Consider the following 26,093-nt stretch of genomic DNA (forward strand, 5'->3'; position numbering starts at 1 on the left):
TTTATAGTATTTTATCGTCTGGCTGTTTTGGGGATGATTTACATGTGATTTTTTTTTTAGAAAAATATATAGATATTTTTCGAAGTAAACCGACAGGTGAAACTCGAAGTGATGCAAGAGATTAATTATTTATATTATCATGTTGCTGTCCCATGTGGGATGTGGCCTGCTTCTGGAATCCTGCCTCAGATACGCCGCAAACCTATCGATCTATTGGAAGATTCGTCCCTATCCGATCGCAGCTTAACTGCCAGCTGGCCGTTTCATGACCTTGGGAATCCGGTCGTCATCTCCACCTGACCACCTCCGCAACCCCCAGAAGCAAGCCGAAAATTATTTTCATTCCATCAATCCGACTGCTAGACTTGGAGTTGCTCCTACTCGACTTCACTTAATCTGGTACCTCAAAACCCTAAACTTCGATCGTCGATTTAGGACTCGAAGTAAGATTTCAATTTTATACTCGAAACAGGTGGAGTTTATGCATCTTGTTTGCTTAAATTTGTAGGGTTTTTTTTTTTTGTATTTATTTTTTGCTTCAAAATAACGGCTTACCATCGCCATCTTATGTTCAGAGTTGGGGAATGGAATTGCATTACTTTTGTCGCATCTTGTCGTCATGTCTCACTGATCTCTTCAGCTAAGTTCTTGCCTGGTTCCTTGATACTGCAGGAAAAGATCAGCCATATGGCCAGCAAACGCATCCAAAAGGAGCTCCTGGACTTGCAAAGGGATCCTCCAGCATCCTGCAGTGCTGGACCAGTCGGCGAGGATCTCTTCCACTGGCAAGCTACAATTATGGGTCCTTCCGAAAGTCCCTACTCCGGCGGGGTGTTCTTCGTGGCCATCCATTTTCCTCAAGACTACCCATTCAAGCCTCCTAAGGTCAACTTCCAGACCAAGGTAAGAAGAAATTTTGACCCCAAGTGGATATATGCTGTATTTGGATCATGATTACATGTTTGTGATACTGATACCATCAATTTTGCTGTTGTGAGAGTATTTTCCACTGAGATGTAGGCCTGATGATACGTTAGTTTCGATTTTTTTCTTCTCTATTTCTACCTTTTGTTGTCGATCCTCCTACGTAACTTTCTCCCCCCACCCCTGGGATGTTGCAGTTGAATTCTTGGATGACAAGAAGCTAGCTAATTGTGCAGGTGTACCATCCAAACATCAATTCCAATGGCAGCATCTGTCTTGACATTCTCAAGGATCAATGGAGCCCTGCTCTGACCATCTCCAAGGTTCTCCTCTCCATTTCCTCCCTGCTCACGGACCCGAACCCTGACGACCCCCTCGTCCCCGATATTGCCCACCTGTACAAGACGCACAGGTCTCGCTACGAAGACGCAGCGAGGTCGTGGACTCAGAAGTATGCCATGGGCTGATGTTTGCATGGTTCTTCAAACTGGGAATGAAACAAGTTAATTAATCACGTTTGTTTGCTTGGTAATGTACTTGGAAGCTTATTCCTTAGACCTGCTTGTATTCTGTATCTGTTCATGTTGCTTGGTTGGTTAGGTGTGATTAGAGAAGGATTCAGATGATGTACAACGTAAGCAATCATGGGATTTTTAACAAAAAACAGAGGTGAAACTTTACATCAATCATGAACAAACAAGATTTATTTTTTTGGATCTTCAGCTACTCCATGCTTTGGATCACCTCTTTCTCCTGATCTTGTCCCAATCTCTCTATGACCTCTTCAATTAAAAACTCCTCATCTGTGTTTAATTGATCCATGGCTTGCTCAAATTGGGCAAGCATCTCAGGATCAAACACCAGCTCCTCATCATCTCTTTCATCTCCAAATCCTAGTTCTGGAAATGCGAAACTGCCGAAGCTTTGGGCGATTGTGAAACGGGGGTGCTTCGTTTTGCTGCCTTGACGAAGCCACTCCCTCAAGCTCATATTCTTTGTGAACTCCATAGACGGAGCTTTGACTTCTCCAACCTCCTTCAATGTGGCTACTTGATCTGGACCAGTTTCATCCTTGTGCTCATACGCCCTGTCACTTTCACTTTCTTCCATGGAAGCAATTGGAGCTCCATGGCTTTGTAGCACATGCTTTATTTCATCATCTTTTTCCATTGAATTGTTCCCCCGGGGCGAACTCTCATCTACCAGAGGATCAGTTGCAATTATTTGGCGTTCATCCTTCCCTACTTCCAAGTGTTTGTTGATCACAACGAACTTATAATCAACTTTCTCATCTTCGTCATCTTTAGTCTGAGAGTTGATAGCAAGCTCCTCACGAATTCTTGGTGATGTTCTTCTTCTTCCAAACCATCCCACAACTCCCATGCATTGATGACCTCTACCTCGGTAACACAGGACGATCGAGTCACAATTTCCTCGCGCACTATGGCTAAATTTTTTTCAGGCTCTTCGGGTGCAATCTTTCTCGATGCAGGATTTGCAGAGCTGGGAAGCGCAGAGGGTTCCTCACCGCTCTTCTTAGAACTGAATTCTTCTGATAAATTTGACCTCCATTCGATTCTTTGATTAGCTTCTCTGTACCTCACTGGCGTTTTAAACGATTTGGAATAAACACAACCCATTGTTCAATTTATCTGAAACTGAAAAAAAAATTGAGATCAGTAAGCTTCTTAATACAATCACAAACTGTAGCTAAGTTTAATTCTTTCCCCCTAAAACTCTATATATCAAAGAAAAGAACTTTATTTAAACAAGATGACGAAATGGTAGAAAGTGTAAAGAGTCGACAAACCTTGTAATCTCTTTAAATTCCTGGAGAAGCTCTCTCTTTTTTTCACCCGAAAGAACATCAAATATGATGAAGGCAAGCACAGAAACTACGTGACTTTGTATATATACAAATACACTGCAACAAAGAATTGTCTCTGAGAAATTCTGATTTGAGAACCCAAGTTTGACTTTATTCCTGATTGTAGAACCCAAGTTTGACTATGAATTATTGTCCTCGCGTGTGTTATTCAGATGAATATTCTTGTATATATTGAGCTGTCAGCCAATACAAATCATAAAATTAAATTGGAAAACGACTTCTTGCTTAATTTTATGAGAAGGGAGAAGAGTCTCGAGAGTTGCGGTTTTGTTCGGGCGTTGATTAAGCAAAGTACTCAACGACTAGGTCTGTATGTTTGTCTGCTTTCAGATTTTGTCCACCAAATAATGAAACATTATATAAATTTATTTTTCAGTTTTTGTTTCATTCAAATTTGATAGACAATTCTAATTTGGAAGTAAAATTCTTGTTTATTCGATACGACGTACGAATTGAAAACTTTAAATCTCAGATGTTTATGATTTCCACATTAAAGAAATTAGTTGAGCTTTTATATATTAAACATTTTACATATATCAGCAACTAGCTTTCACATATTATATATATTTTTTTAAAAAATAGCAACAAAATGCAATTTTTCCTAGAAATTAATTACAGAAAACAACTCCCCCGGATAATCCTCTAGCAACCACTAAACCACATAATTATTAATACAAAATTCACCTCTCACTTCAAAGTTTGAAGCAACATTAGGATCGATCCTCCCAAGTCAAAGCAGACAGTCCAAGAAAGAGAGCCATAATTTGCTGCTTAATGACAACTACAAGCATTTTTTATGCTAACTAATTATTTCTGAAAATACTGAAATTAAGATGCTAAATTGTGCCTCTGAAAGAAGAACGTGCATTACACAGCCAAATCATGAAGAATACAAGGGAAACCAGATGCATTTACTTCGCTCTTTCCACCTCTACCACTAATGATCTCCAAGAAAGCAAATTTATGGACATTCATGCTGCTTAATTACACACTAATTAATGGAAACGCGCGAACAAATAACAAGCTGCATGCATAGAAGTAATTAAAGAAGAAGGAAAAGAAAAGAAAAAACAATTGCCTGGGTTTCCCATGTATGCCATGAGCTCTTCATATAAAACCCATCTCTCATTGAAATTATAACTTCACATCCTCCTCCATCTTCAAGCAGAGAGGAAAGGAAAGAGAATTAGCTAGCGACAATGAAGAAGAAGAAGAAGAGGAGGAGGAGGAGGAGGTAGAAGAAGAGGAAGCTACATTGTTTAAAACAGAAGAGATTAATTAGCTTTTATTAACTGAGATTATTTTATATGCCAAGAAACACATAGGAGAAAAACATGGAGGTATTAGAGAAAGGAAGGGTATTCCCAAGAAGATGACAGAGGGTTCTTGTTGACTGCACTGCCTGCACTGAACCAGGAGGGGACCCTAAAACACCTTCTCTCTTGGTGAACACATTCGCTTGCTTAGTTAACGACTTCATCTCTGGTTTGTCTTGCCATGCACGGCACGGGTGCAAGCGACAATGGCGCCGAGACCATGGCATCATCTCAGAATGTTAATTTAATCTTTTGGGACGTGAATGGCAGTTGTCACTGAGAACTGAAGAGAATTGGAGCACAATTAGAGGGATGAGACAAGAGAATTTACAGGTTCTTGAGAAATTTAACTAATTCCCAAGTCAAACCATGCTTCAACGTGAATATGAATATGATTTCTCCCAAGTGAACTTGGAAGCTGGCTGCCACGAATAATTGAAAATAAATCCAACATGAAATTCATAGAGACCGACAGTGGATTATTAAATAAATAAATAAATACTTTCGTTTTTTTAAAGTTAGAATAAACTACTTTCATATTTGGAAACTTAAATTATGATCATTTGTGTCGACCAAATCGAAGCGTCTGAAGAGATAAGCCTTTCCTAAAATACGAAGTCCTTGCAGTCAACGAGTCAATACCTTCCGATCGACTTCGTCGTGTCTCCAACAATATACCCCAAAAATTACCCAAATTAATCTTCGAGACAACCACACTCTGGGCCCATGTCTATTAGTCTGGTGTGTGTGTCACCCAACTCATCGTTGGTACACCAAATTCTTGGGTCTTTTAAGTCGACCACCTCATCATCTTTCTACCCTTGGATTTGATTTTAATTACCGTTCTGCTGTGGAGATAGTTTCGTAATTATTGTCATGTCTGAGGGTTGTTTTTTGGAGCACTTGGAGCCCAAATGTAAGCATAGTAAATTTAGTAAACCCTTGGGTGCCTCTCTTCCACCTCCTCGCGTTCTCGATTCCGATCAGCGTTCTCTGCTCTTCCATCGATGCCGAGAAGGTGATGCCTTTTCCATCCGTAACTACGACTGTATCCATGCTATGTATTTTGGCTGCCAGTATATTTTAATCATTTTCTCTTTTCGATCTTGTATACGCCTTCGAGACGTTCTAATTTTTTTTCCCTTTCGGTGGATTGGCAATCATGTTTTGTTGTTTCTATTGTTTTTAGAATATTTGAGGCTTGATAAGCTACATGGATTGTTTGTTTTGGTCTTAGAGGATGATCAGATGATTTTGCTAGCTTTCTGGAAATTGTTTGGGTGTTTGGTTTCCCAAATGTCCGTGGCATGATATATTGACTATAATTTTTTTTTCATCAAATGTTCGTCTTTGTGGCATAGGAGCTATTCCTGGTGAAATCGTTAGATAGATGCTCTCAATTTGATTAATATTGTAGTTTTCTTATGAAAAACTAAACCTTTTAGGTCGGGTAGCTTGATTTTCCTTATTATATGATGGCCACTATGGATTTTCTTCAAGTTGCAATATAATGATTATTGCAGGAATTTAACCATAAGAAAGACATCCCTATTTCAAACCATATGTAGAAAAAGAGGATTATAATGGAGATGAAAATCAGAGTATCGTTGAGTTGGGCATTGCTAAGGTTTACTTCCTTGTTGAATAAAATAGGTTTTACGGTTCAAGCCTGATCTTAGTGAGATCAATCTGGCATGCAAGTAGTTATTGATCAAAAAGATGTTTCATAGTTTCTTTTTCCACCCATTACATAAAGAACGCATCAGAGCAAGGATGGACTGCATAAGACTTGAGACAATTTCCTCTATTTAATGCATAATTAGAGAAGGGATGGATTTAAAATCCATTGGCAGACAATTTTTGTTCACTTGAAATCATGTGGAAGAGGGTTGTCTTTCCTCCTGAGAGAAGCAATAAACTCTCTGGCAACATCTCAACATCTGTCTTGAGCCAAATAGGGAGCTCGCAATGAGCTCACCGTGAGCTCATAGTCATGGCCTGGCCTCAAGTTGCAGCTATAGCTTGGTTGCCAGCTTGCGGTCGCAGACTAGCCATCAGCTTGCAGCGAGGCTGCCGCAAGCTTGCAGCCTCATATTGAGCTCTTAGCTAGGTTGCCTCAAGTTTGCAATCTATTTGCGAGCCCGCAACTAGGGCGCTTTAAGCTTGCGGCCAGTCCTCTTCCCTTTCCTTCTTGCTATTCCCCTCATTCCCTCTTTCCCTCTTTCTTTTCTTTCCTTTCCATGGTAGATTGTTTTCCTATAAAGATCATCCGCCCTTCCTCTATGCATCCTGAGAGCCTAGAATGGCCTTAACACTCGGTAGGAGTCCATTGATAGGTTGACATTTAAGTTATGGAAAGGAGTTAGGATCATGTTTGAATTAGACAATTTTCTAGTTAGAGTTCCTTCCTACAAGGGTCATTTGGATTGATTAGTAGTTGTGATTAAGGTTTTAAATATTGACCACTTAGAAATTTTGGGTCCCTGGTCGGAACAATACAGGAGGATTGTGTCATTTTGTCTTGTGCCGACAAATGGTGTTAGTTACTCTAACAAGGAGCAAGAGGAGTGGAAAGAAGAAGAAGAAGAAGTGGAGGAGGAAGAAGAAGAGTTGGAGGAAGCCTTACTTGTGGGAGGAGGGGTTCATGTCATTAGGTGACTCACAATGAGGACATGGAACAAGCGGTAGAGTATTGGGAAAGAACTGAAGAAAGGAAAAGCTTGGTGAAACCCAAACTTGCGGACGAAGAACTTGTGGTTGCGGACAAACTCATGGATGAAGAACTACAATCGCAGATGAAGCTTGCAATCGTGGTCGAATTTGTAGACGAAGCTCGCGGTTAGGACAAACTTGTAGGTGACTACGAACTTGCAGATGAAGCTCGTGGTTATGGACGAACTTGCAGATGAAGCTCACAATTGTAGATGAACTCATGACAAAGGATTTGCTTGTTGTACAGGGGTTTTGAAGGTTTCCATGTGCCAATTGGCGTGCAGAACTAAAATTTTTTCCAATTCCATTCGACAAGAAACAAACTTGATGCCCTTGTTGTAACATGTTTACTGATTGATTATTTCAGAATTGGTTATGACTTGATGAGATGGGTACTCGATTCTTCATTGATAATTAGCTGTAGCTATTTCTCAGGCATGTGGTGTCATGGTTTTCCATGTCTAGCTTTAAGCTTTGAAGAATTAGCATAGCTGATAAGAGGATGCTACGAGTGTAACATATGCATAGTAGATATTTTGTACTATTGGTGTAATTTTTATATCCTAGTCAACAATGTTTCTTTCTATATGGGAGGCATTGTGTCTTAACTTTGCTTACTAACATCTCAGAACTATTTTAAATATGAATGATGTATGTTTGTTCTTTAATATGCATTCTTGAACAGGGTTTTTTGCAAGTACTTTGCATGCGGAACATGCTTGAAGGGAGAGTATTGTGATTTTTCTCATGATTGGAGGGATCAACGTAACAAAGTAAGCTAACACAATAGTTTGGTCTTATGTTTTCCAACTTACTTATTTTCTGGTCCTAAGGTGTGTAGTGCATTGATGTAATTCTTTTCTCTGTATTTATGCATAGGTATGTACCTTTTATCAAAAGGGACTCTGTAACTATGGCCCTAGATGTAGATTTAGCCATGTCATACTTTCTGGAGATGAAACTTCTGTAGCAACATCGTCAGAACCTTGTTCTCAAATAGAATCAAGTTCTCCTCGAGTTGTTTTTCCATCAAGAGCTTCCAAGAATCAAGACACCAGTCAAACTTTAACTATTCCAACTGTTTTGGCAGCCTTAAGTCAATCTCATATACCTTGTGAAGGCGCACAAAATCAGGCGATTGGTTCTCATACTTTTCCAACTAATGCAAATATCCATGTTTCTGATCGTAGCAGGCCGCCATTTGATCTCCAACTTTGTTCTTTTAATCATGTTGGTAGTTGTCCGCATGGTGAGAGTTGCCCTCATATTCATGGAGATTTATGTTCTATTTGTGGGAAATATTGCTTGCATCCATTCCATCAAGAAGAAAGAGACGAACATATAGAATCTTGTCAGAGAAACAGTAAAGTTCTTGAAACTTTGAAGTACAGTGAGGAAATAGAATGCAGTATTTGCTTAGAACGGGTACTCTCTAAACCTACAAATACTCAGTGGAAGTTTGGAATATTACCAGAGTGTGATCATCCATTTTGCATTGAATGCATTCGGAATTGGCGTAGTAACTCTCCTTCTTCTGGCATCGATTTGAACACTGCATTAAGGGCCTGCCCTGTTTGCCGACAGCATTCACATTTTGTCATTCCCAGTACCACTTGGTTCTCCACAAGTGAAGAAAAACAACAGATTATCAATAGCTACAAAGAGAAACTCAAGTACAAAGTTTGATTTATCTGCATTCACGTTCAATTTTGTTGTTATTTTCTTTGGCTGCCATTTCTTACCCATGAATATCATAATTTCCAAACTTCTATGCTAGGAAGATTAAAGTTTTATTTATTTATATTAATCCTATAAATTCATCTTAGCCATGTACTTGAGCTTAACAAGTTTATGGGAGCTTTCTCCTTTGTTTAATATTTTGTTGTTTTGATATTTTCCATGGATTTGTAAGGGTGTCAGCAATGATTTTATCTGTTTAGCTTGGGTGATAATTATGAAAAAAGGATCACAGAGTTGGTGCGATTTTGTCCTTTTCATTGTATATTATATATCAAAATAATCTCGTGCTTGACGCTCAAAAGAACTATACCTATAAGAAAGATAACTGATTTAAGTTACTGCTTCGAAAAGTTACAGGATGCCTTATGGAAGGAAACACAAATACAAGGTGAAAATAATCACAATGGACTGAACTAAGGTATCTAACAATGACCTACAGCATCCTGGATTGGACTAATATATCTAACAATGACCCACATTACCCTGGATTGAACTAATATGTCTGACAGTGACCTCTATCACCCTCTTCTTTGCATGGAAAATCAGACTTCAACAAATGAAGGATAAAGAATACTCTCTAGTTTTATAGGTATGCTACTGGTGCATGTTATGATTGGTATCTTATTTTAAACTAGCCAAATGGCCTGTGTCCTTGAAGTTGTTTTATAGGAGTAGACTTGGAATTTTGTCTAGTGTTTACCGAAAAGATCTGAAAAATAAGGACCCTGTTTGCATCCAAATCAACTTCGGGTTCCATGTTAAGTTATTTGCCCTTTAAAATATGACTATCTTTTTTCTACCTCTGTTGAACTTATAAGCCTATAATTGTCATTGTCTGCGTCATTAATTTTTCATTTTTTAAGAAAGCCTAGCAGTAAACCTTAGCCTCAGAAGTAACTTTCTTATCCTAACCTCTACTTAATTAATTTTGTCTAAAATCTACCCATTGTTTCCTTTCTCATTTTTAGTTATGATATCGTCCTATTTGAACTAATTCTTTGTAAATCTCATTGGACCCCTATCAATGAATCTGATTAGTGGAAAGTGTTCTTATATTTATACTCTTCCTTTGGCAGGTCAATTGACTGTAAGTATTTTGATTTCGGAAATGGGACATGCCCCTTTGGGGCTATCTGTTTCTACAAGGTAAGTAACCCTCAACTAGATTATCTATTACATCACTGTTCAATGGATTGGTTTATTTATCCTCATATTTTTGGTTTCCTACAACGCATGAAATTTTTTGATGCTTTTCCCTGTGATCCTGCATTTGAAATCCACTGTATTTGGAAAAAAAAACATTTGATTCATCTTAAAACAGAAAACATAGTAAACATATGAATTGTATTTTCAGTAAACAAGGACGGAAAGCAAGGTTGTAGAATAATGATTAATAACTTAATGGATAATAATTGTCTGCTTCACAAATGAATATGCATCATATGCTTACTTGGGGTGGGCCAAAATATTGAGAATTTACCAAGTCGCAGGACCAGCCTTAGGTATAAATATTTCCAACTATTAACTTTTTTCTGTAAACAAATTTTAGTCTGAAATTTTCAAGCTAAACACATAATTTATGTAAAACACATGCAAAACTCATAGTATAAATTGACTACAATGCTCAACAATGTAAAATTGATCAGTCTAAAGCCCTTACAGGTGCATTATCAACACAATATACAAATTTGTCACTTTCCATGTGATTGTAATTTCCACACCTAAGTGTCAGACTCAACCAAATCTTAGTCGAAAGATTCATCGTCATTTACTTTGTATCTTGTTTGTGTTTTGTTCCTTCCCTACCTAAGGCCAGCAATTTTATTCGTCACAAGTGAGAAGTTGCTGGAGTTAATGAATTTTGTTTTTGATATCTTCAATTATGATTGATTTGGGCGTATATCGTCAATGTACTTACTTTTTCAGCACACTATTCGGCCAAATGCAAGTAGCCAGAATCCTGATAGGTCTTATAGATATAGGCCACGTCCACACAGGTCTAGACGACTAGAGGAAGTGGATGAAGATGCAATGGATGGTTTGGTACTTGTCATGAACTATGAGTTAGCTAACCTTGCCGCCCTCATCGATTTGGATGAGGAACAGGAGAATCTCGATGATGGTGATGATGTTGGCAGTTTGCTAGCAATGAGTTTCCTACTCATGCAGATGGATGAAGAAGGAATAGCAAGCTATGAAGATGTTTAGCCTCATTACTCGTGAGTGATTTTTGTTTTGTCATCCTGTGGCATCTGTTGTCTATATTGAGCAAATAGGTGTGCCTGGGTGACTTATGATGTGCTGCTATATCCCTTGTTTCTCAATTTAACAATCAGCACTCTGAAAAATAATTAGAGATGCGAATTGCTTCACATCTTCACTGCTAAAAAGCCTGTGATTGCGATATTTTTTCAAGCCAATGAATGATATTGTATATTTTTTTTAAATCTCCAATTATGCATGATGTATTTGTTTTTCTTATGAACTCTCTCAGTGCACAGGATCTGTGTTACCAACTATAGAATCTGTGTTAAGTCATACTACATAGATAAATTATTATTGTATAACTATAAAATTGATTACAATCCAAATCCAGTCATCCCATTTTATACTTCTAGCCAATTATATAACAAAATAATAATAATAATACACAAACCAACTAATGGTATCAATTAAAAGATATGTGAATTTTTATTCATTGGTTTGGTCTTCTCATGAATGCTGAAACACCTTCACTGAAAGTATTTTATAAGCTATTTCCTTCCTTCCAGAAAATAAACCAACTAATTGCACAACTAAGGCCCTGAATACATGCAATGAAATGATAACCTTCTATGATAAATGTCTGTAAGAGGTGTAATCCGACCATCTCAATGGCCCCACATGGCGGCCAATCCAGATGTCCAGCAACATCTGTTCCCCATTTGGGAGAAAATCGAGAAGTTATAGTTGATTATGACCGCGATATTGGGTCACAACTCGGCTTATTAAGATTTGAATCCTTAACCTTCTAATGCAAGTGGGAGTGCGAAAATAAAGCCTTCCAAACATCAAACATTGAGAAAATTTATTTGTTGCCTAGGGATTACGGTGTAGCGATAGGGCATCTATGTAACATCGTCTATGGATTGTTGGGATGTTAGATTGTACGTTATTTTGATGGCCGATGAAAAATTTTAATAGGAACAGATCAGTTATTCCAAGATTAGTTGATCCAAAGGGTTAGATATTTCTTGGTGCCAACTAAAAAAAATTGAGAAAATTTGTTCATTTTAGTTCCTGTATAGCACATAACAATAGGCAATATAGACAATAAAATCTCTACTAAAGAGTCTGAATGAGAAAAAATAAAAGGAGAAAAATTGATAAATCAAAAGAACCAAATAAAGAACTAGTGGGATATTTTAAATATTTTTTATAAGAGTGGTATTAAAAAGTTATTTTAAAAATGATGTTTTTTTAAATAATCAAGAGTGTTTTTTTTTGCAAAATACTAAATTTATATATTGATACATAACAGCATACATGATCAGCATGCACGATAACACGCTAATATAACTAACTTCCTTCTAGAATGGTTTTTCGGTCGGCAAAAAGAAAATAAATAAAAAAGGAATTTCCATGGCATACATCTGGCGGAGCCAGACAAGAACAAAGTTTGAAAGCAACATCAAACGAATTAACAAGAATCACAACAGAAATCCATCAAATTCCAAGTCTCGTCTCCTTGTAAATTGCGATCTCCGTCTTCCTCGCTCCTCAGCTAAACTTGGCATTTTGCAGAACCCAACGTGGCCTCCACCGCCCATTACTTTAACATCCCTCAATCCCCGCCTCGCCTCTCCTCACGAACTCCTCCCAAAATGGCGTTTTCCTATAAATTCCCACCATTCCCCTCCCTTCCTCCTCAGGTCTGCAGCTGCAGGAGCAAAGGAGAAACCGAATCCCTTCCAAAGCTCCCACCTTTCTCGTCTCCTCCCTTATTCGAGCTCCCAGCTCGCCGCCGCCGCAGTCAATGGAGATGAGGAAGATCGCCTGCGCCGCTCTCATCGTCGCGGCCGCCGCCACCACCGCCCTCGCCGCCGAGGCTCCTGCCCCTGGCCCAGCCAGCGCCTCCTTCGCGGTCAGCCCCGCCGTCGGAGCCACCATCGGCGCCTCCGTTCTCTCCTTCTTTGCCTTCTACCTGCAGTAACCTCAGCGGTCGAGAAGCAGCGGCCGTGGGGCACTTGATGAGCGAATAACTGAGCTTATTGTTCGTGGTTTTGCGTTAATTCTTTCCTTACCGTGTTGTGTTCGTTTCTATGGATTGATTTGATTGTGAGACTGTGAATCATTTTCAAATGGGATAAAAAGACAATCTTTGTTGGTTACTTTGTTTCATCATGTTGTTATCGCTTGAATGGTGTGTTCATGAAGGCCCATGCCCTAATTCAACTTAATTGGGTCGATAAACTACCCAAAGCGATGCTTCACCGTTTCACTTCTTCCGAACCTCGCCGCCTTCATCTGTTGGATCCTCCTCTACTCGACTACCACGCCGTGATGCGCCACTGCGCGGAGAACACGGTGGTCGATGCGCGCCGGTGGTCCCTGGAGATTGGTTCTGCAACAACGCCAATCCCCACGGCCTGAGCGCGTCGGAGCGAGCGAACCATCTGTCAACCCTATTCAGAGTGCCCGAAGGGATGAACCGCCTTCCGGTAGGAGACAGGCCGCTCCCGGTTATCGCTGCCTTCGCCCGGAAGGTGGATTGCCATTTCGACGAGAGGTTCATCGTCAAAGGGATGCAGGTCATAGAGATGATCCGCCAGTATTGAAGGCCGAATCTTCTTCCGCTTCCACTTCTTGCCGATTTCTTGCCGAGCTTCGATCTACAAGGGAAAAAACATAAACAAAAAGGTGAGGCCTATTGTCCTTCATAGATTCAATTGATTCACAATTTGTATAAGAAAATTTAAGTTATTTGATCTGATTTTCCATATCTGTACATCCGAGCTTTCCTATGTGCTCTAAATCTCTGCGTTAGAACTACTTGTGAATCCCTAGATTAGGCTGATATGTGGTATAATCTGTAACAAAAAGTCATCAATGATAGAACTTTAGCACCTGATCTTGCATTTTCATTGACATGCATGGGGAAAGTGCTTTTATCATATCATGTCTTTCCATCCAGTTAATCATCCCTTGATCTGTTAGGCCCTTGCAACACTGTTTTTCCGGTTTGAATTTTTCGTAACTCCGATTCGATACACTGGTATGAACAGTAGAACACCCTCGGATCACTGTTTTCTGGTCGAGTTGTTCATAAATTCGATTCCATTGAAATGCATTCATGGTTTCAGCTGAACTGTATTGGTTTGTGATACTCAGTTTAACCGATTGAACTAGTTGATCTAGTCCAGTTTTAAAACCATTGTGTTATCAAGACTACAACTTTCTTCTCTTACAAAGGCTCTGTAGTTCTTGAACACTGTCCATGACCCAGATGATTTATGTACCATATTATAAATACCTGAGAGTTGTATTAGTATATTCAGGTCACTTAAATTTCAGTTAACAATATATTCTTGTCAGTGAAATGAATGTTGGATATTTATGTTAGTACACAAAATTCATGAGTCCCTTTAATATTTTTCCACGAGTTAGTTGCGAGTATAGTGTATAACGCTCAGCTGAATTTGTCAATAAACACCATAAACCTTTACCCTTCAATTTCAAAAAATCCCTGAACAGTATCTTATAATTTTCATGCAAAATAACTTGCTTGTTGTACTAATGGTGCATAAATATATTGAATACCTATGCAAGCTGATCTTAGGTCTAATTGACACAAATTGGTTTACAAATTGATCTCCAAGTTAACTTGTTGCATGAATTTCTCTCAATATTGATTTGTTAGGGTATTTTTCACATAAAATGTTTATTTTGTGTCCCTCACATCTTAATGGTGCATAAATATAGGTGAACGCCCATGCCAACTGATTTTTGAACTAATTAGGTTTATTTGACACAAAATTGTCCATAAGCTTATTTGAAAAGTTAGTTTTGGATCAACTTGCGACATGAATGTCTCTCAAAATTGACTAGTTTGAGTTCGTTGCACTTAAAATGGTTTTTTTTTGAGATTCACATCCTAATGGTGCATAGAATTAAGCGTTTGCCCAAGTAAGTTGGTTCCAAAATCAATTTGCATGAGTTTGACTGACATAAAATGGTCCATAAGTGACATGATCTTCAGTTAAAATCAAGTTTAATTACTGTTGCAAGTAAAATGGTTATTTTTGGATCTTACATATATATTATGGAGGGGCATGATTTGGTGCAAATTAATTATTGAGGAGTTGTTTGGGAAATACCGATCAAAGGCTAAAATGAATCTCTATGACATATATCAAAGATTTATAATGGTATATATGAAACGTGTGTTTATGCTTTCTTTTTCTGAAAAAAAAGGTGTATTCATGCTTGAACATATACTTCGCAAATAAATATCATTTGATGGTAGCGTTGAAATAAATCTCTTTTGTGCTAGACAGACAGGAATGTGTGTGTTACATACTTACATAGAACATGGGAAGGAGTTCTAACTGCAATCGGCTTCAGAACTGAGCATCTGTATATGCCAATATTTTACTCTGGAAATGTTTGATCCTTCTCTAAGCTGCTCTCCTATAGCAAACAAATCAGATGCAGCTTGGCCATCATCCTTCTTTGTTGTAAGTCACCTTTATGTAACACTTGTATGAAAACTTCAAGTAGTGTTCCAGGACAATTGCCATTATATTGCTGCAGTTCTCGTGCTCAATAATTTATTGGATCAGAACTGAAGATAGTGCAACGTTCGCAAGTTGGCGCCAGGACTTTGTTGACAGGTCAATATCATTGAACACCTGACCACATCAATCGAAATCCATTAACAATCAACTCCTAGCTGGAGAAGGTAGATCACAGGAGGGCCCCCAGCATCAATTAAAAGGAGCCGAGGACGGGATGGTCCCAATTACCCCCCACAAGTTTGTCTTCCTCTCTCTTTATCTTCTGTTTTCAAGTTATGCAGTCAATAATGGCAAATGCCGACATTTTTTTTAAACCTATTTCGTCAAATGGATTCTGATTCATAAAGTAAATTGCATTGGATAATTAGATGAGTTTACTCTTTCTCCATGCTGTCATTCTTGAATTTTCCCTCCCCAGAGTTTCACTATTTGGATAATGCTGCAGAACAAGTTAATATTCTGACATTTTTTTACCTATTTGGTGAATTGGATACTGATCATGCAAGGTAAACATGTGCATTCCTTCTTCGTGCTGTCAATCTTGAATTTTCCCTGCTTGGATTTGACTTCTTGGGTTAACGTTCAATAACTTGCCTCCTACTTTTTGTAGTCGTGGCTGGTGCTCGAGTCCAAAAGATCATGGCACGTTCTCTTATCAAATCTAGGCGATCATTTGTCAAAACTGATGTATTTCATTATACATTGACAGAAAAAATTGCTTTTCTTGCTCCTAATGGTTGGATGGGATTAGGGCTCACGTCCAAATCCAGTGGCAGGATATGGCGATAGAGACCATCCGCTGCCGATTAAAACCATGATAGTAATGTCAATAGAGAACTGCATCAGTGGGTCCGCTCTGAACAGCTCAGGGCAGCAAGTAAAACAGAAAAACTTACTTCAGCTGTAAATCACGGGTTGTTTTGCCTTATCAATTGCTTGCTTTAGGAAACAGAGCCTCCATGTACACCTATTTAAAAGAGCAGAGCACCACAGTAACACTTTTGGACTTTTCCATTAATATATGCCTTAGTGTACGCCCACCGAAGAATTCAACAACTGCATGTGCACGGTTAGCTTCATCACAGACGTCTAATGGGAATAGTAAGTATTCTCTGGATCAGCGGCACGAGAAGTGGTTGAGAAGAAGCAGACAACGCTGAGAAATGAGAAGACTCAGTTCGTCTCCTCCCCCATTGTGGCAACAAGATTTCTAATATATTATTATTATTCTTTTTGTTTTTTTGGATAATTTAGATATTTAATTTTAACCACTTACCAGATAATGTTATCCTCGATTTGGATTCTTTAACTAAATAAGTCTGTTATCTACTTCTATCTGTAATTTTGTAGTGCGGCTGCTGTACGTCGTGGCTCTGTTTCAACCATGTGGTAAGTCGCAGATTGGGAGGTTACTTTGATTACAGAAACAACCATGTGCAGCTACTGTGGCTGCGTTTTTCATTGAAAATGGAGGACTTTTTCTCCGTGCATGATCTGCGTAAGTTTTCAATGCAAAGTGACTAAATCTAACACTGGCGCAGGAACACTATACAGTGCGTAGCTGTCAAGAGACTGCCATTCCCTACTCTGAAAACCTTAACTGGGGAACAGAGGGAGCAAGGAACCCCTCAGCGGCTAACCTCCAACACTAGCCATGGCATCCTCCTCAGCTCACCTCCCTCTCTTCCTGGCTCTGTTACTCTCCTTCGGGATCATCCTCTGCTCTTCCTCTGAATCAGACCTCCTTCTCAGCTTCAAAGCCTCCATGGAGGACCCTGACTTGGTTCTGTCCGACTGGTCCCCGAACTCCACACATCACTGTAACTGGACTGGTATCACTTGCTCCAAGATTACATTTCTGGTTACGTCCATAGATCTTCACAACCTCAACATCTCTGGCTACATCTCTCCTTCCATATGCCAACTCCCTCAGCTTTCAGCCCTTAACCTTGCCAGCAACAACTTCAATCAGGCCATTGCTCTCCAACTCTCTGAGTGCTCTAGGCTTGTCACTCTCAACCTAAGCAACAATCTTCTTTGGGGAACACTTCCTGAACAAATAGGTCTACTGTCAAGTTTGGTTACTCTTGATTTCAGCAGGAACCGCATTGAAGGGCAGATACCACTCAGCTTGGGATCCTTAGTGAGGCTCCAAGTCCTCAACTTAGGAAGCAACTTATTCTCAGGTACTATTCATCCCCCTGTTTTGAAGAACTTGAGTGAGCTAGTCCTCCTTGATTTGTCTCACAATCCATCTTTAGTATCTCAACTGCCTCAAGAAATCGGGAGACTTACTAAATTGAGATGGCTGTTGTTGCAAAGATCTGGTTTTTTCGGTAGGATTCCTAAGTTCTTGCTTGATCTCCATGAACTTGAGGTTTTAGATCTTTCGCAGAATAATTTGTCAGGGATCATCCCTTTGGGGTTCGGGTTAGGCCTTCTTAAGTTAGCTTCTGTAGACTTCTCACAGAACAAGCTCTCTGGGCCCTTTCCGACTGATGTCTGCTATGGAAAAGTTCTTGTAGAATTAAGTCTTCAAGAGAACTCTTTCATGGGTCCAATACCTAAAATCATTGAGAAATGCTTCAGTCTCGAGAGGCTTCAAGTGCAGGATAATAAATTTTCTGAGGAGCTTCCATCTGGTTTATGGTCACTGCCCCAGTTAAAGCTACTTAGAGCCGAGAAGAACCTGTTCATTGGTGAGCTTCCTGATGTGGTTGGTGTTCCTTCTCAACTGGAGCAAGTTCAGATTGATAACAACAACTTCACAGGTGGAATTTCAAGAGGTCTTGGATTAATTCACACCATGTACAAATTCTCAGCATCATTTAATCGCTTCTCTGGTAATCTCCCTGATAATATCTTTGATTCTCCTGTCTTGAGCATCATAAATCTGTCCCACAATTCTCTCACGGGACCAATTCCAGAGCCGAGAAATTGCAGAAAGTTAGTTTCTTTATCCCTGGCAGACAATAGTTTGAATGGAGGCATACCACCTTCTCTCGGCCAGTTACCAGTATTGACATATCTTGACATTTCCAATAACAGGATTACTGGTGACATCCCACCTGAGCTTCAAAATTTGAAGCTTGCACTATTCAACGTTTCTTTCAATCAACTTTCAGGAAGTGTTCCAGCTCCTCTCGTTTCTGGTCTTCCTGCTTCCTTTCTACAGGGAAATCCTGACTTGTGTGGACCTGGATTGTTGAAGCCGTGCAATGTACAGCCAGGAGGACAACACCCCAAGAACACTGGATTTATATGGACAGTAATTGTGATATCTATTGCAGTTGGTCTCATCTTACTAGCTTCAGGACTATTTATTGTTTACAGGCTATCTCAAAGGCGGTCTGGTTCAGGTAAATGGAAATCAGTGTTCTTTTATCCTCTCAAGATTACAGAAGATGAATTGCTGATGGCTTTAGTTGAGAGGAATTCTATTGGTGAAGGAGCATTTGGTAAAGTGTATGCTATCGAGACACCTGATGGAACACACGTTGCCGTCAAGAGGTTACTTAACTCCAGCAATTTGTCTTTCAGAACCGTGAAGGTTGAGATAAAAAATTTAGCTAAGGCCAGACATCGAAATGTCACCAAATTGTTAGGCTTTTGTTACTCAAGGGGCACCATCCTTCTCATTTCTGAATATCTACCGAAAGGTAGCTTGGGAGATGCTCTCCGTAAACCAGGCTTCTCCATGGATTGGCGTTTTCGCCTCAAAGTTGCTGTTGGATCTGCACAAGGCTTACTGTACCTTCACAAGGATTATGGCTCGCAGATACTTCATATTGATATGAAATCTAACAACATTCTTATTGGTGATGATTTCGAACCAAAGATAACTGACTTTGGTCTTACTCGTGTAATTGGGGAGGTAGCATATGAATCATCAGTAGCTTCTGAGCTGGGAAGCTATTGCTCTTTGCCTCCAGGTAAACCATACAATAATCCTATTTCTACAAAGACCAACTCACTGTGTTCTTGTCTGCAACGGTAGAAGAATCTCCTATTATTTTAGATGCATGAAGAATTTCTCATCGTTTGCTCCGCAAGGCAAGTCCTCACTGTTTTACAACTTGGTCTTTGGCTGCTTATTTGCAGAATATGGATACATCAAGAAGCCAACAGAACAAATGGATGTGTACAGCTTCGGAGTCGTCTTGCTGGAGCTCATCACCGGAAGGCCGGCGGAGCAACTGGAGTCCCGGGAGTCCGTCGACGTCGTCAAGCTAGTGAGAAGAAAGGTAAACATGACGAACGGAGCTCTTCAAGTTCTAGACCCCAAGATCCCCAGCTCAGCGCAGCATGACATGCTGGAGGTGTTGGATCTTGCTCTTCGATGCACCTCCGTTTTGCCGGAGAAGCGACCGACTATCGTCGAGGTTGTCCGGTCGTTGCAGTCACTCGAGCCGATCACCCAACCTCCGATGCTCACCGGCGACGGCGAGCTGCCTTGAGTAAAAGGATTAACGGCGTTTTGTTTCTCATGTTTCGCTCAAATCGTCGTGTGTTTTGTTAGTCTGATTTCTGTAAGGAAACTTAATGTACAGTGGAACTCGCACAAATTCGCAGTTTGGTCTTGAAATGAGTTGATTTCTGGGATATAGCGGTTTGTAGAAGAGGGTAAGAGTTCGAATCCTGACGAAATCAGGCAATATCCTCCTACGTCATGACCAATTGCAATTTCTTGATTTACACAGAAGAGTTAGACACGCACTTTTTCCATAACAGAAGAGTTGATTCATGTGGGGAGCCAACTCACCGAGTCGATAGGCTGCCACTAGATGCGTTGACCAAGCCGATGCGTCCTTGGTCACGACCTCTGTAAATATACAGCCCGGCTCGATTCTTCTCCTCAATTTCCTCGCCCCCGAATTCCAATCGCGATGGCGGAGAAGAAGAGGAGAGGGTCGGTGGCTCAGCAGGTGGAGGAGGAAGCGGAGCTCAACGCCGCCCACAAGCCCGGCGCCCTCTGCGTCAACCACTGCGGGTTCCCCGGCAGTCCCACCACCGGGGACATGTGCCTCTCCTGCTTCCTCGCTTCCGCCTCCACCCAGCCTCGTTCCTGCTCACCCGGATTCGGCCCTCCGATATGGCGGTCCCCGACTCCTGCACCGGAGGAGAAGAACGCCACGGCGGCGGCTCCGGAGATGGCGAAGGAGGTGAACCGGTGCTCGGTGTGCCGGAGGCGGGTGGGACTGATGGGGTTCCGGTGCCGGTGCGGGGAGCTGTTCTGCGGCGAGCACCGGTATTCCGACCGCCACGACTGCTGCTTCGACTACAAGGCCGCCGCAAGGGACGCGATCGCCCGGGCAAATCCCGTCGTCCGAGCAGCCAAGATCGCCAGGATTTGAGAAAGAACTGGGAAACTGTTCTAGTTTTTCTTCAATCTAGTAAACAAATTTCCTCAGAAGACGTCAAAATGTAACCCGAATTCAATGATTAATTTATGTAGAATAAATTAAATAGATTGGTCGTGAGTTAAGCATTTAATTCTACCAAATTTGTCGAGTGTTATGTCTCACTTCTCAAAATTTCTTCTTTTTAAAAACTATCCTCAAAATTTTAAAAGTGTCAAAATATAGTAAATTATTTCTAACTCTCTACTAAGATAAGATCTTTGTCACATCATCATTTTAGATTTTTAGTTAATTACTCAAGGATGCTAATAGGATAAAATAAAAGTTTATGAAATTATAGAGCATTTTAGTGTTCTTTGAGGACCATTTTAAAAGTAAGTAAATCTTAAAATTAGTCCTTTGCAGTTTATGCATATAATTTTATAGAATATTTAATTTACAAAAAGCGTACATATAATCGAATCGGATTGAATTTGCCGTGGATGTTCGTTTCCGCTGGTTAAACTACAATCCTGTCCAATTTTAAAACTATCTAGTCCCGCCGTTGACGACTTACTCATAAAATGTCAATATACGTGTCGGGTTGACTTTTTAAAGGGTCAACCAGCTTAAATATTAAAGTCAGCTCAAATAATTAATGCCGTGTTGAAATGAAAGATTCATGATGGATACGTTCCCTATAACTGGGAAAAGAAAATCACTAAGGGAAAAGAAAATTAAAAAGAGGTCGTTTTTGGCGGATTTTTTTACAGAAGGAAAAAGAAAATCATGTGGTCATCATATAGTTTCTCGATTTATTTCTTCATAAATGATCGTGAGATCGATGGAGACCGCTGAAATATTTCACCTTTACAAAAGAAAAGGTCAAAAAAATATGGAGTTCCTACCATTCCAGTAGAAGTTGCTTCCTAATCCTCTCCATGTCTTCCAAAGGAAGGAATTGGATCCACTTGGATCTTGCTAAAACTCCTTCGAGGAGACCTTGGCGCCTGCTTGGCTCTGTTTCATCTCAGACTGAGGATCTCCTGGTGAAGGAGATTAATTTTGGTATCACTTGAAAATTAAGGTCTTTGAGTTTTAAACTCCGACTCATCATCCATGACAATATGTAAGAGGCTGATATTTTGTTATGATGGCTACAGACTTCTCTGTTGGCTCTATTTCCTATAGTCTTTGTGCTGTAAGGCAATCTTAAATCAACTTCGATTAGGAGATCCAATTCACAGTTGGATACAAATTGCTACTTTTTCTTAAGCCTATACTTGAACAAAAGAGAGAAGAAGAAGCTTGAAATATGACAATGGAACATCAATATTGATCACCCTAGATTGCTGCTAAAAGAAATAGATCTACAGAATGAATAATTATGGTAAAGAGCCATGCCTGCAAAGAACCCTGCACCTTAGCACCCTATCTTGAACATAAAATCCTGGCATTGCCGTCATCTTTACCCGAGCAGGGCCCTGTACTCTGTGCCCCTCTAAGGGAATATCCTCCATGTAGACAGGATCAAAGTTGCGATCTTCCTCAACCCGCAAGATAGTCAGAGGTGGGCTGAAGGAAAAGGCAAGCAAATGGAGCGACCAAATGCATTTGGCAGCAATGAAGAAGCACTGGAGAAGCTCTTCAGGCCATGGCCTTGACCAATTCAGCATGGTAATAATGCAGCCCATCTTTTGATCACAAAACTTGCTGAAGTCTTCACTATAAACCTTGGCCCCCTTTTGCACGACCTCATTCCAGCTCAAATTCCGAAGGGCAACAAAAGATGAGAAGTTCTCTTGACACTCTTGTTGAGGATCAAGAAACTTTGGCGATCCATTCTTACGGAACACGCAGTTCTCAAAATCCTGATATAGACATTGATTTACAAGCGCTTCCAAGTGCTTAATTACTCCTTTTAAGTACTTGCTATTTAACATCAAATCATATGGTTGCAGAAGCAAATTTATTTTGTATGACAAATCGTCATCAGTTTCTTTGATCTGTTGGATGAGCGTCTTGCAAAACTGCTTGACAGAAAGCCTTGCTTCTGATACGATCTGCAAGAAGCCCTCCACCATTACCTCTTCACTCACGGGCATTATATTCTCTCTTTTGCCACCAATGGATTTCATTCTCTTTGACAAGTTGGGCTTGTCCTGAACCAGGGTGCTCTTGGCATGCGAAGCCTGCTTTAAGGCCTTCTTCAGCTCTTTGCAGTATGCTTCTAAACTGACCAGCTTCTGTTGCAGTTCACCCAATGAGAATCGCATTGCCGAAACTTCTGCCAGTGCAGCATCCTTATTTTCATTGGCCTCCATGAGCTCTTTCTTGAGTGATTCTAGCGAAAGAACTCCCCATTCTTTCAGCAGTTGGGACATATCCTCTGATTTCACTGTTTTGGGTGACATTTCAAAGATTTTAGGAAATTGAGGCATATTCTCTGGTTTGTTTGTTTTTCTTGATTTCGGGAATAACCAGGAAAGAACCAGACCTCTGTGTTTTGGGTGCATTTTCACAGATTGGTCTGGTTTCCCTGATGCAACCATTCCTTTTGTGTTTTTGAGTTTTTTTCGGTCTGCATCCGTCTCCAATGAAACAGTTTCCTGCTTGCATGTGTCCTGCATTGCAGTGGTACTACATTCACCTGAACCTGTTCTTCCACTCAAGGACTTCAAACTATTGGCTTCTGGAATTTGAACTTGCAGCATGCGGTTGATGCTTGAAGTTCTCTTTGATATTAGCTCACCTATAGAGGAAACCTGTGATTCATTATTCAGGCTTTTAGTATCATAGGCAACTGCTTCATTAATGCTTCTTTCTCCTTCCATACTAATGGCATTCCATGTTTGTGATAAACTCCTATTCTCTGGACGAAGACAGTTGTATCCGGGAAGGGGATCCTCTTCATAACTCTTCAAAACAACAAAATACAAGAAATATGATTTTACAGACTGAATTATAGAGCACAATGAAGCAAAACAGACTTCCAAAATGCTCCTACAAACATGCTTGTGAATGATGTATTTTGTTCGTAGCAATCAGAAAGATAACATATTTATGTAGCGATGAAACTAAAGCCACCAAAAATTATCATACAAGGATCTGAAATATTAGGAATTAACAACATATCAAATATAAAGAAATGATTATTGTTTTGTGACCATGTATTTCCAATAAAATACAGAGAAAAATTGGCAAGAAGCAAGCTTCTCTATGTTACTTCCATAATCTTTCTTATGCCTCCATATTAACTGTGGTAAAGGAACACATAATTGTTCAGAATAGACATTGATGATTGGCATTACACATTTCCCCTTGGACATGTTATCAACTCAACAAATTTGATTTAAGAAGCAATTTTAACAACATGGACTCTGGAATTTTGCATTTAATCCTATAAAACTGCAGAGACAAATCTTGATCTTCCTTTGGTTTCACATTAAGGCTCGATTGTAAAACATTGAAACCATTTCATACCAGCAAGGTAAAATGCCATAACAATATTTAAGATTTGGAAATTTTGAGCAAGTATTTGAAACTGATCGACAAAAGGGTGCAACCTGTGTTATTCAACAGGTGGTTAGGCGGTGATTAAGAGAAGTTTAGAGATAGATGCTTCCTGAACAATGGAAGCTGAGAAGATTAGTCCTGGTGCTTGAAGGATCAGAACTATGAAAGAAGCAATACCAGTGAACAAGGCTCCAACAAATAGTTGGTATTATTGACCGAAATAATAAATTCCCAGGTAAAATCAGATGAGAATAGAAAGTTGAAGAGCAGTATTGGCGTTGAGAGATTGAGAAGATCAATCGTTGTGATGTGAAGATTTAAGTGCTGTGAAGCATGTCAAAGAAAAGGGAGGCAATGTCATTGCACAAGGTTTCAACCAATGGATACATATAGAGCCTCACCCAAGCATCACAAAAAAGATTATGAGGACAGAAATTCTTAGAAAACAAAGGGAGAAGTAATGTCAAAGTGAAATCTCACAAAATTCTGAAAAGACCAATGAAATTCTAGGGAATTGTTTTTTAAGATACACTATTACAAGATGGTTGTAGAGATGTACAAGGAATAATGGCATAATAATCACACGAATTTTTCTTCTTCGGTTAACATGAAATGAAATGATATGGTATCATATCAAGGCATCAAAGATTAAACATCAACAAAATACCAGTTAATGGACTGCCTATTGACTAGGGTTCTTCCCACAAGAGAAGATAAAAAAATTTTGATCACTTTTTAACTCAGATCATTGTCTTCCTAACAGTTAACTTTATTTCTTGCTTCTGTGCTATAATGGCATCAATCACATAAGAAACTAATTGAATGTGTTTTTGCTGATAAATTTGGTAACTACCACATCAGCAATGATCACACATAATATGGTATTGCTTCACATGCACATTAGACCACCATTAAAGAGACTGGCATCTTCATATATCAGAACAAGACTGACTAGGATACAGAAGCCCTAGAATGCAATGGAACCCTAAATGCTTATACGCTAACTAAAGCAAAAGGGCTCCGGGATCAAGAACTTGGTCGAGAAGAATCCCATTAGTGTAGCTTAAAAAACTTCATCGAGGAAGAAAGAAATAATCAATTATGTGTCAAGTTATTGAAAACAAGAAACTGAGCAATTTACAGAGCAACATGAGCTTAATCGAAAATTCCATCTGAAAACACCGATCAAGAATCCATCTTGTACAATTTTTAAATGGAAACGGGCAGCAGCAGAACTCACCGGCGTGAAGACAGGGTAATCTTCCTGTACTGACGGTTGGGTGGCGGCATGGGGGACTGAATGGGAACCGCCAGCAGCTAGCATCGCCACTGCGGGGCCGCCGCCGGAGCCCCCTTGGAGCAGCGCTGCGTGGAGAGCCCTCAACTCTGCCGCTTTAAGCATCACTGCCTGGATGTCCTGTCTGCGGATCCCATGGGCCTGGGCGGAGCAGCCAGCGTCACCACTCGGCAGGTCCATGGCGCTAAGGATCTTTCAGGGCATGGGTGGGATTGAGCTCAGTGGATGGGGTGTGTGGAGGAAGCAGCGAAGTGATCATGTCAAATGGAGAATTCGAGAGAGAGAGAGATGGAAGGGAACCAAAAAAAACATAAAAAGCGAAAGAGACAGATGGGGAAGAAAGCAAATCCAAGCTTTGGTTAAAAGGATATAAAAATCCAGGAGGGAGGAAGAAGTTGAGAAGATTATTATGAGGTAAAATAATCTCTTGTTCTTCCTTTTCTTTAATGCTCAGAAAAATGAATGAGCACTGAAGGTGGAAGATGGCATGCATGCATGCATGCCCACTTCCCACAAAACCAGTTCAACTTTTACAGCTTTTCCTTCATTGCTCTTATTAACTTTTTCTAACTTCTTTGACCTATT

The 26,093-nt window shown here is 40.0% G+C and overlaps 6 protein-coding genes and 1 pseudogene across 9 annotated transcripts; 5 read left to right on the plus strand and 2 right to left on the minus strand.

The window, feature by feature from the left end:
• The first annotated feature begins 250 nt into the window (after positions 1 to 250).
• Positions 251 to 1,557, plus strand: LOC141828048 (ubiquitin-conjugating enzyme E2 11-like). 3 transcript variants are annotated; one of them, XM_074715404.1, is made up of 3 exons: positions 251 to 472; positions 673 to 903; positions 1,161 to 1,557. In XM_074715404.1, the coding sequence occupies exons 1-3, from the start codon at positions 266 to 268 to the stop codon at positions 1,389 to 1,391; spliced, it is 669 nt and encodes a 222-aa protein (XP_074571505.1). In that variant the 5' UTR covers positions 251 to 265; the 3' UTR covers positions 1,392 to 1,557. The 3 variants fall into 3 exon arrangements, with proteins under 3 accessions (XP_074571505.1, XP_074571513.1, XP_074571521.1); XM_074715412.1 differs by having other exon boundaries at positions 300 to 399; XM_074715420.1 differs by having other exon boundaries at positions 338 to 443.
• LOC141828040 (uncharacterized) lies at positions 1,553 to 2,578 on the minus strand (annotated as a pseudogene).
• A 2,474-nt stretch (positions 2,579 to 5,052) lies between these two features.
• LOC141817136 (E3 ubiquitin-protein ligase makorin-like) lies at positions 5,053 to 11,034 on the plus strand. Its single transcript, XM_074705091.1, has 5 exons — positions 5,053 to 5,146; positions 7,526 to 7,613; positions 7,720 to 8,513; positions 9,657 to 9,726; positions 10,507 to 11,034. Exons 1-5 carry the CDS (start codon positions 5,136 to 5,138, stop codon positions 10,786 to 10,788), a joined length of 1,245 nt encoding a protein of 414 aa, XP_074561192.1. The 5' UTR covers positions 5,053 to 5,135; the 3' UTR covers positions 10,789 to 11,034.
• Positions 11,035 to 12,436: 1,402 nt separating this feature from the next.
• On the plus strand, positions 12,437 to 12,919 carry LOC141814284 (arabinogalactan protein 23-like). The gene has a single exon (XM_074702225.1). The coding sequence runs from the start codon at positions 12,596 to 12,598 to the stop codon at positions 12,770 to 12,772; it is 177 nt and encodes a 58-aa protein (XP_074558326.1). The 5' UTR covers positions 12,437 to 12,595; the 3' UTR covers positions 12,773 to 12,919.
• Positions 12,920 to 16,675: 3,756 nt separating this feature from the next.
• LOC141811825 (probably inactive leucine-rich repeat receptor-like protein kinase At5g06940) lies at positions 16,676 to 19,912 on the plus strand. 2 transcript variants are annotated; one of them, XM_074699894.1, is made up of 3 exons: positions 16,676 to 16,745; positions 16,898 to 19,288; positions 19,458 to 19,912. In XM_074699894.1, the coding sequence occupies exons 2-3, from the start codon at positions 17,011 to 17,013 to the stop codon at positions 19,811 to 19,813; spliced, it is 2,634 nt and encodes an 877-aa protein (XP_074555995.1). In that variant the 5' UTR covers positions 16,676 to 16,745; positions 16,898 to 17,010; the 3' UTR covers positions 19,814 to 19,912. The 2 variants fall into 2 exon arrangements, with proteins under 2 accessions (XP_074555995.1, XP_074555987.1); XM_074699886.1 differs by having other exon boundaries at positions 16,724 to 19,288.
• Positions 19,913 to 20,231: 319 nt separating this feature from the next.
• LOC141847187 (zinc finger A20 and AN1 domain-containing stress-associated protein 1-like) lies at positions 20,232 to 20,826 on the plus strand. Its single transcript, XM_074735173.1, has one exon. The coding sequence runs from the start codon at positions 20,243 to 20,245 to the stop codon at positions 20,708 to 20,710; it is 468 nt and encodes a 155-aa protein (XP_074591274.1). The 5' UTR covers positions 20,232 to 20,242; the 3' UTR covers positions 20,711 to 20,826.
• A 1,082-nt stretch (positions 20,827 to 21,908) lies between these two features.
• LOC141811841 (IRK-interacting protein-like) lies at positions 21,909 to 25,724 on the minus strand. Its single transcript, XM_074699906.1, has 2 exons — positions 25,452 to 25,724; positions 21,909 to 23,613 (listed from the first exon to the last, which is right to left on the minus strand). The coding sequence occupies exons 1-2, from the start codon at positions 25,686 to 25,688 to the stop codon at positions 22,081 to 22,083; spliced, it is 1,770 nt and encodes a 589-aa protein (XP_074556007.1). The 5' UTR covers positions 25,689 to 25,724; the 3' UTR covers positions 21,909 to 22,080.
• Positions 25,725 to 26,093: the final 369 nt, after the last annotated feature.

The sequence above is a fragment of the Curcuma longa genome, chromosome 1 (assembly GCF_044706935.1).
Source record: "Curcuma longa cultivar G26 ecotype Majalengka, Jawa Barat chromosome 1, ITB_CL_G26_1.1, whole genome shotgun sequence".
NCBI classification, from domain to species: Eukaryota; Viridiplantae; Streptophyta; class Magnoliopsida; order Zingiberales; family Zingiberaceae; genus Curcuma; species Curcuma longa.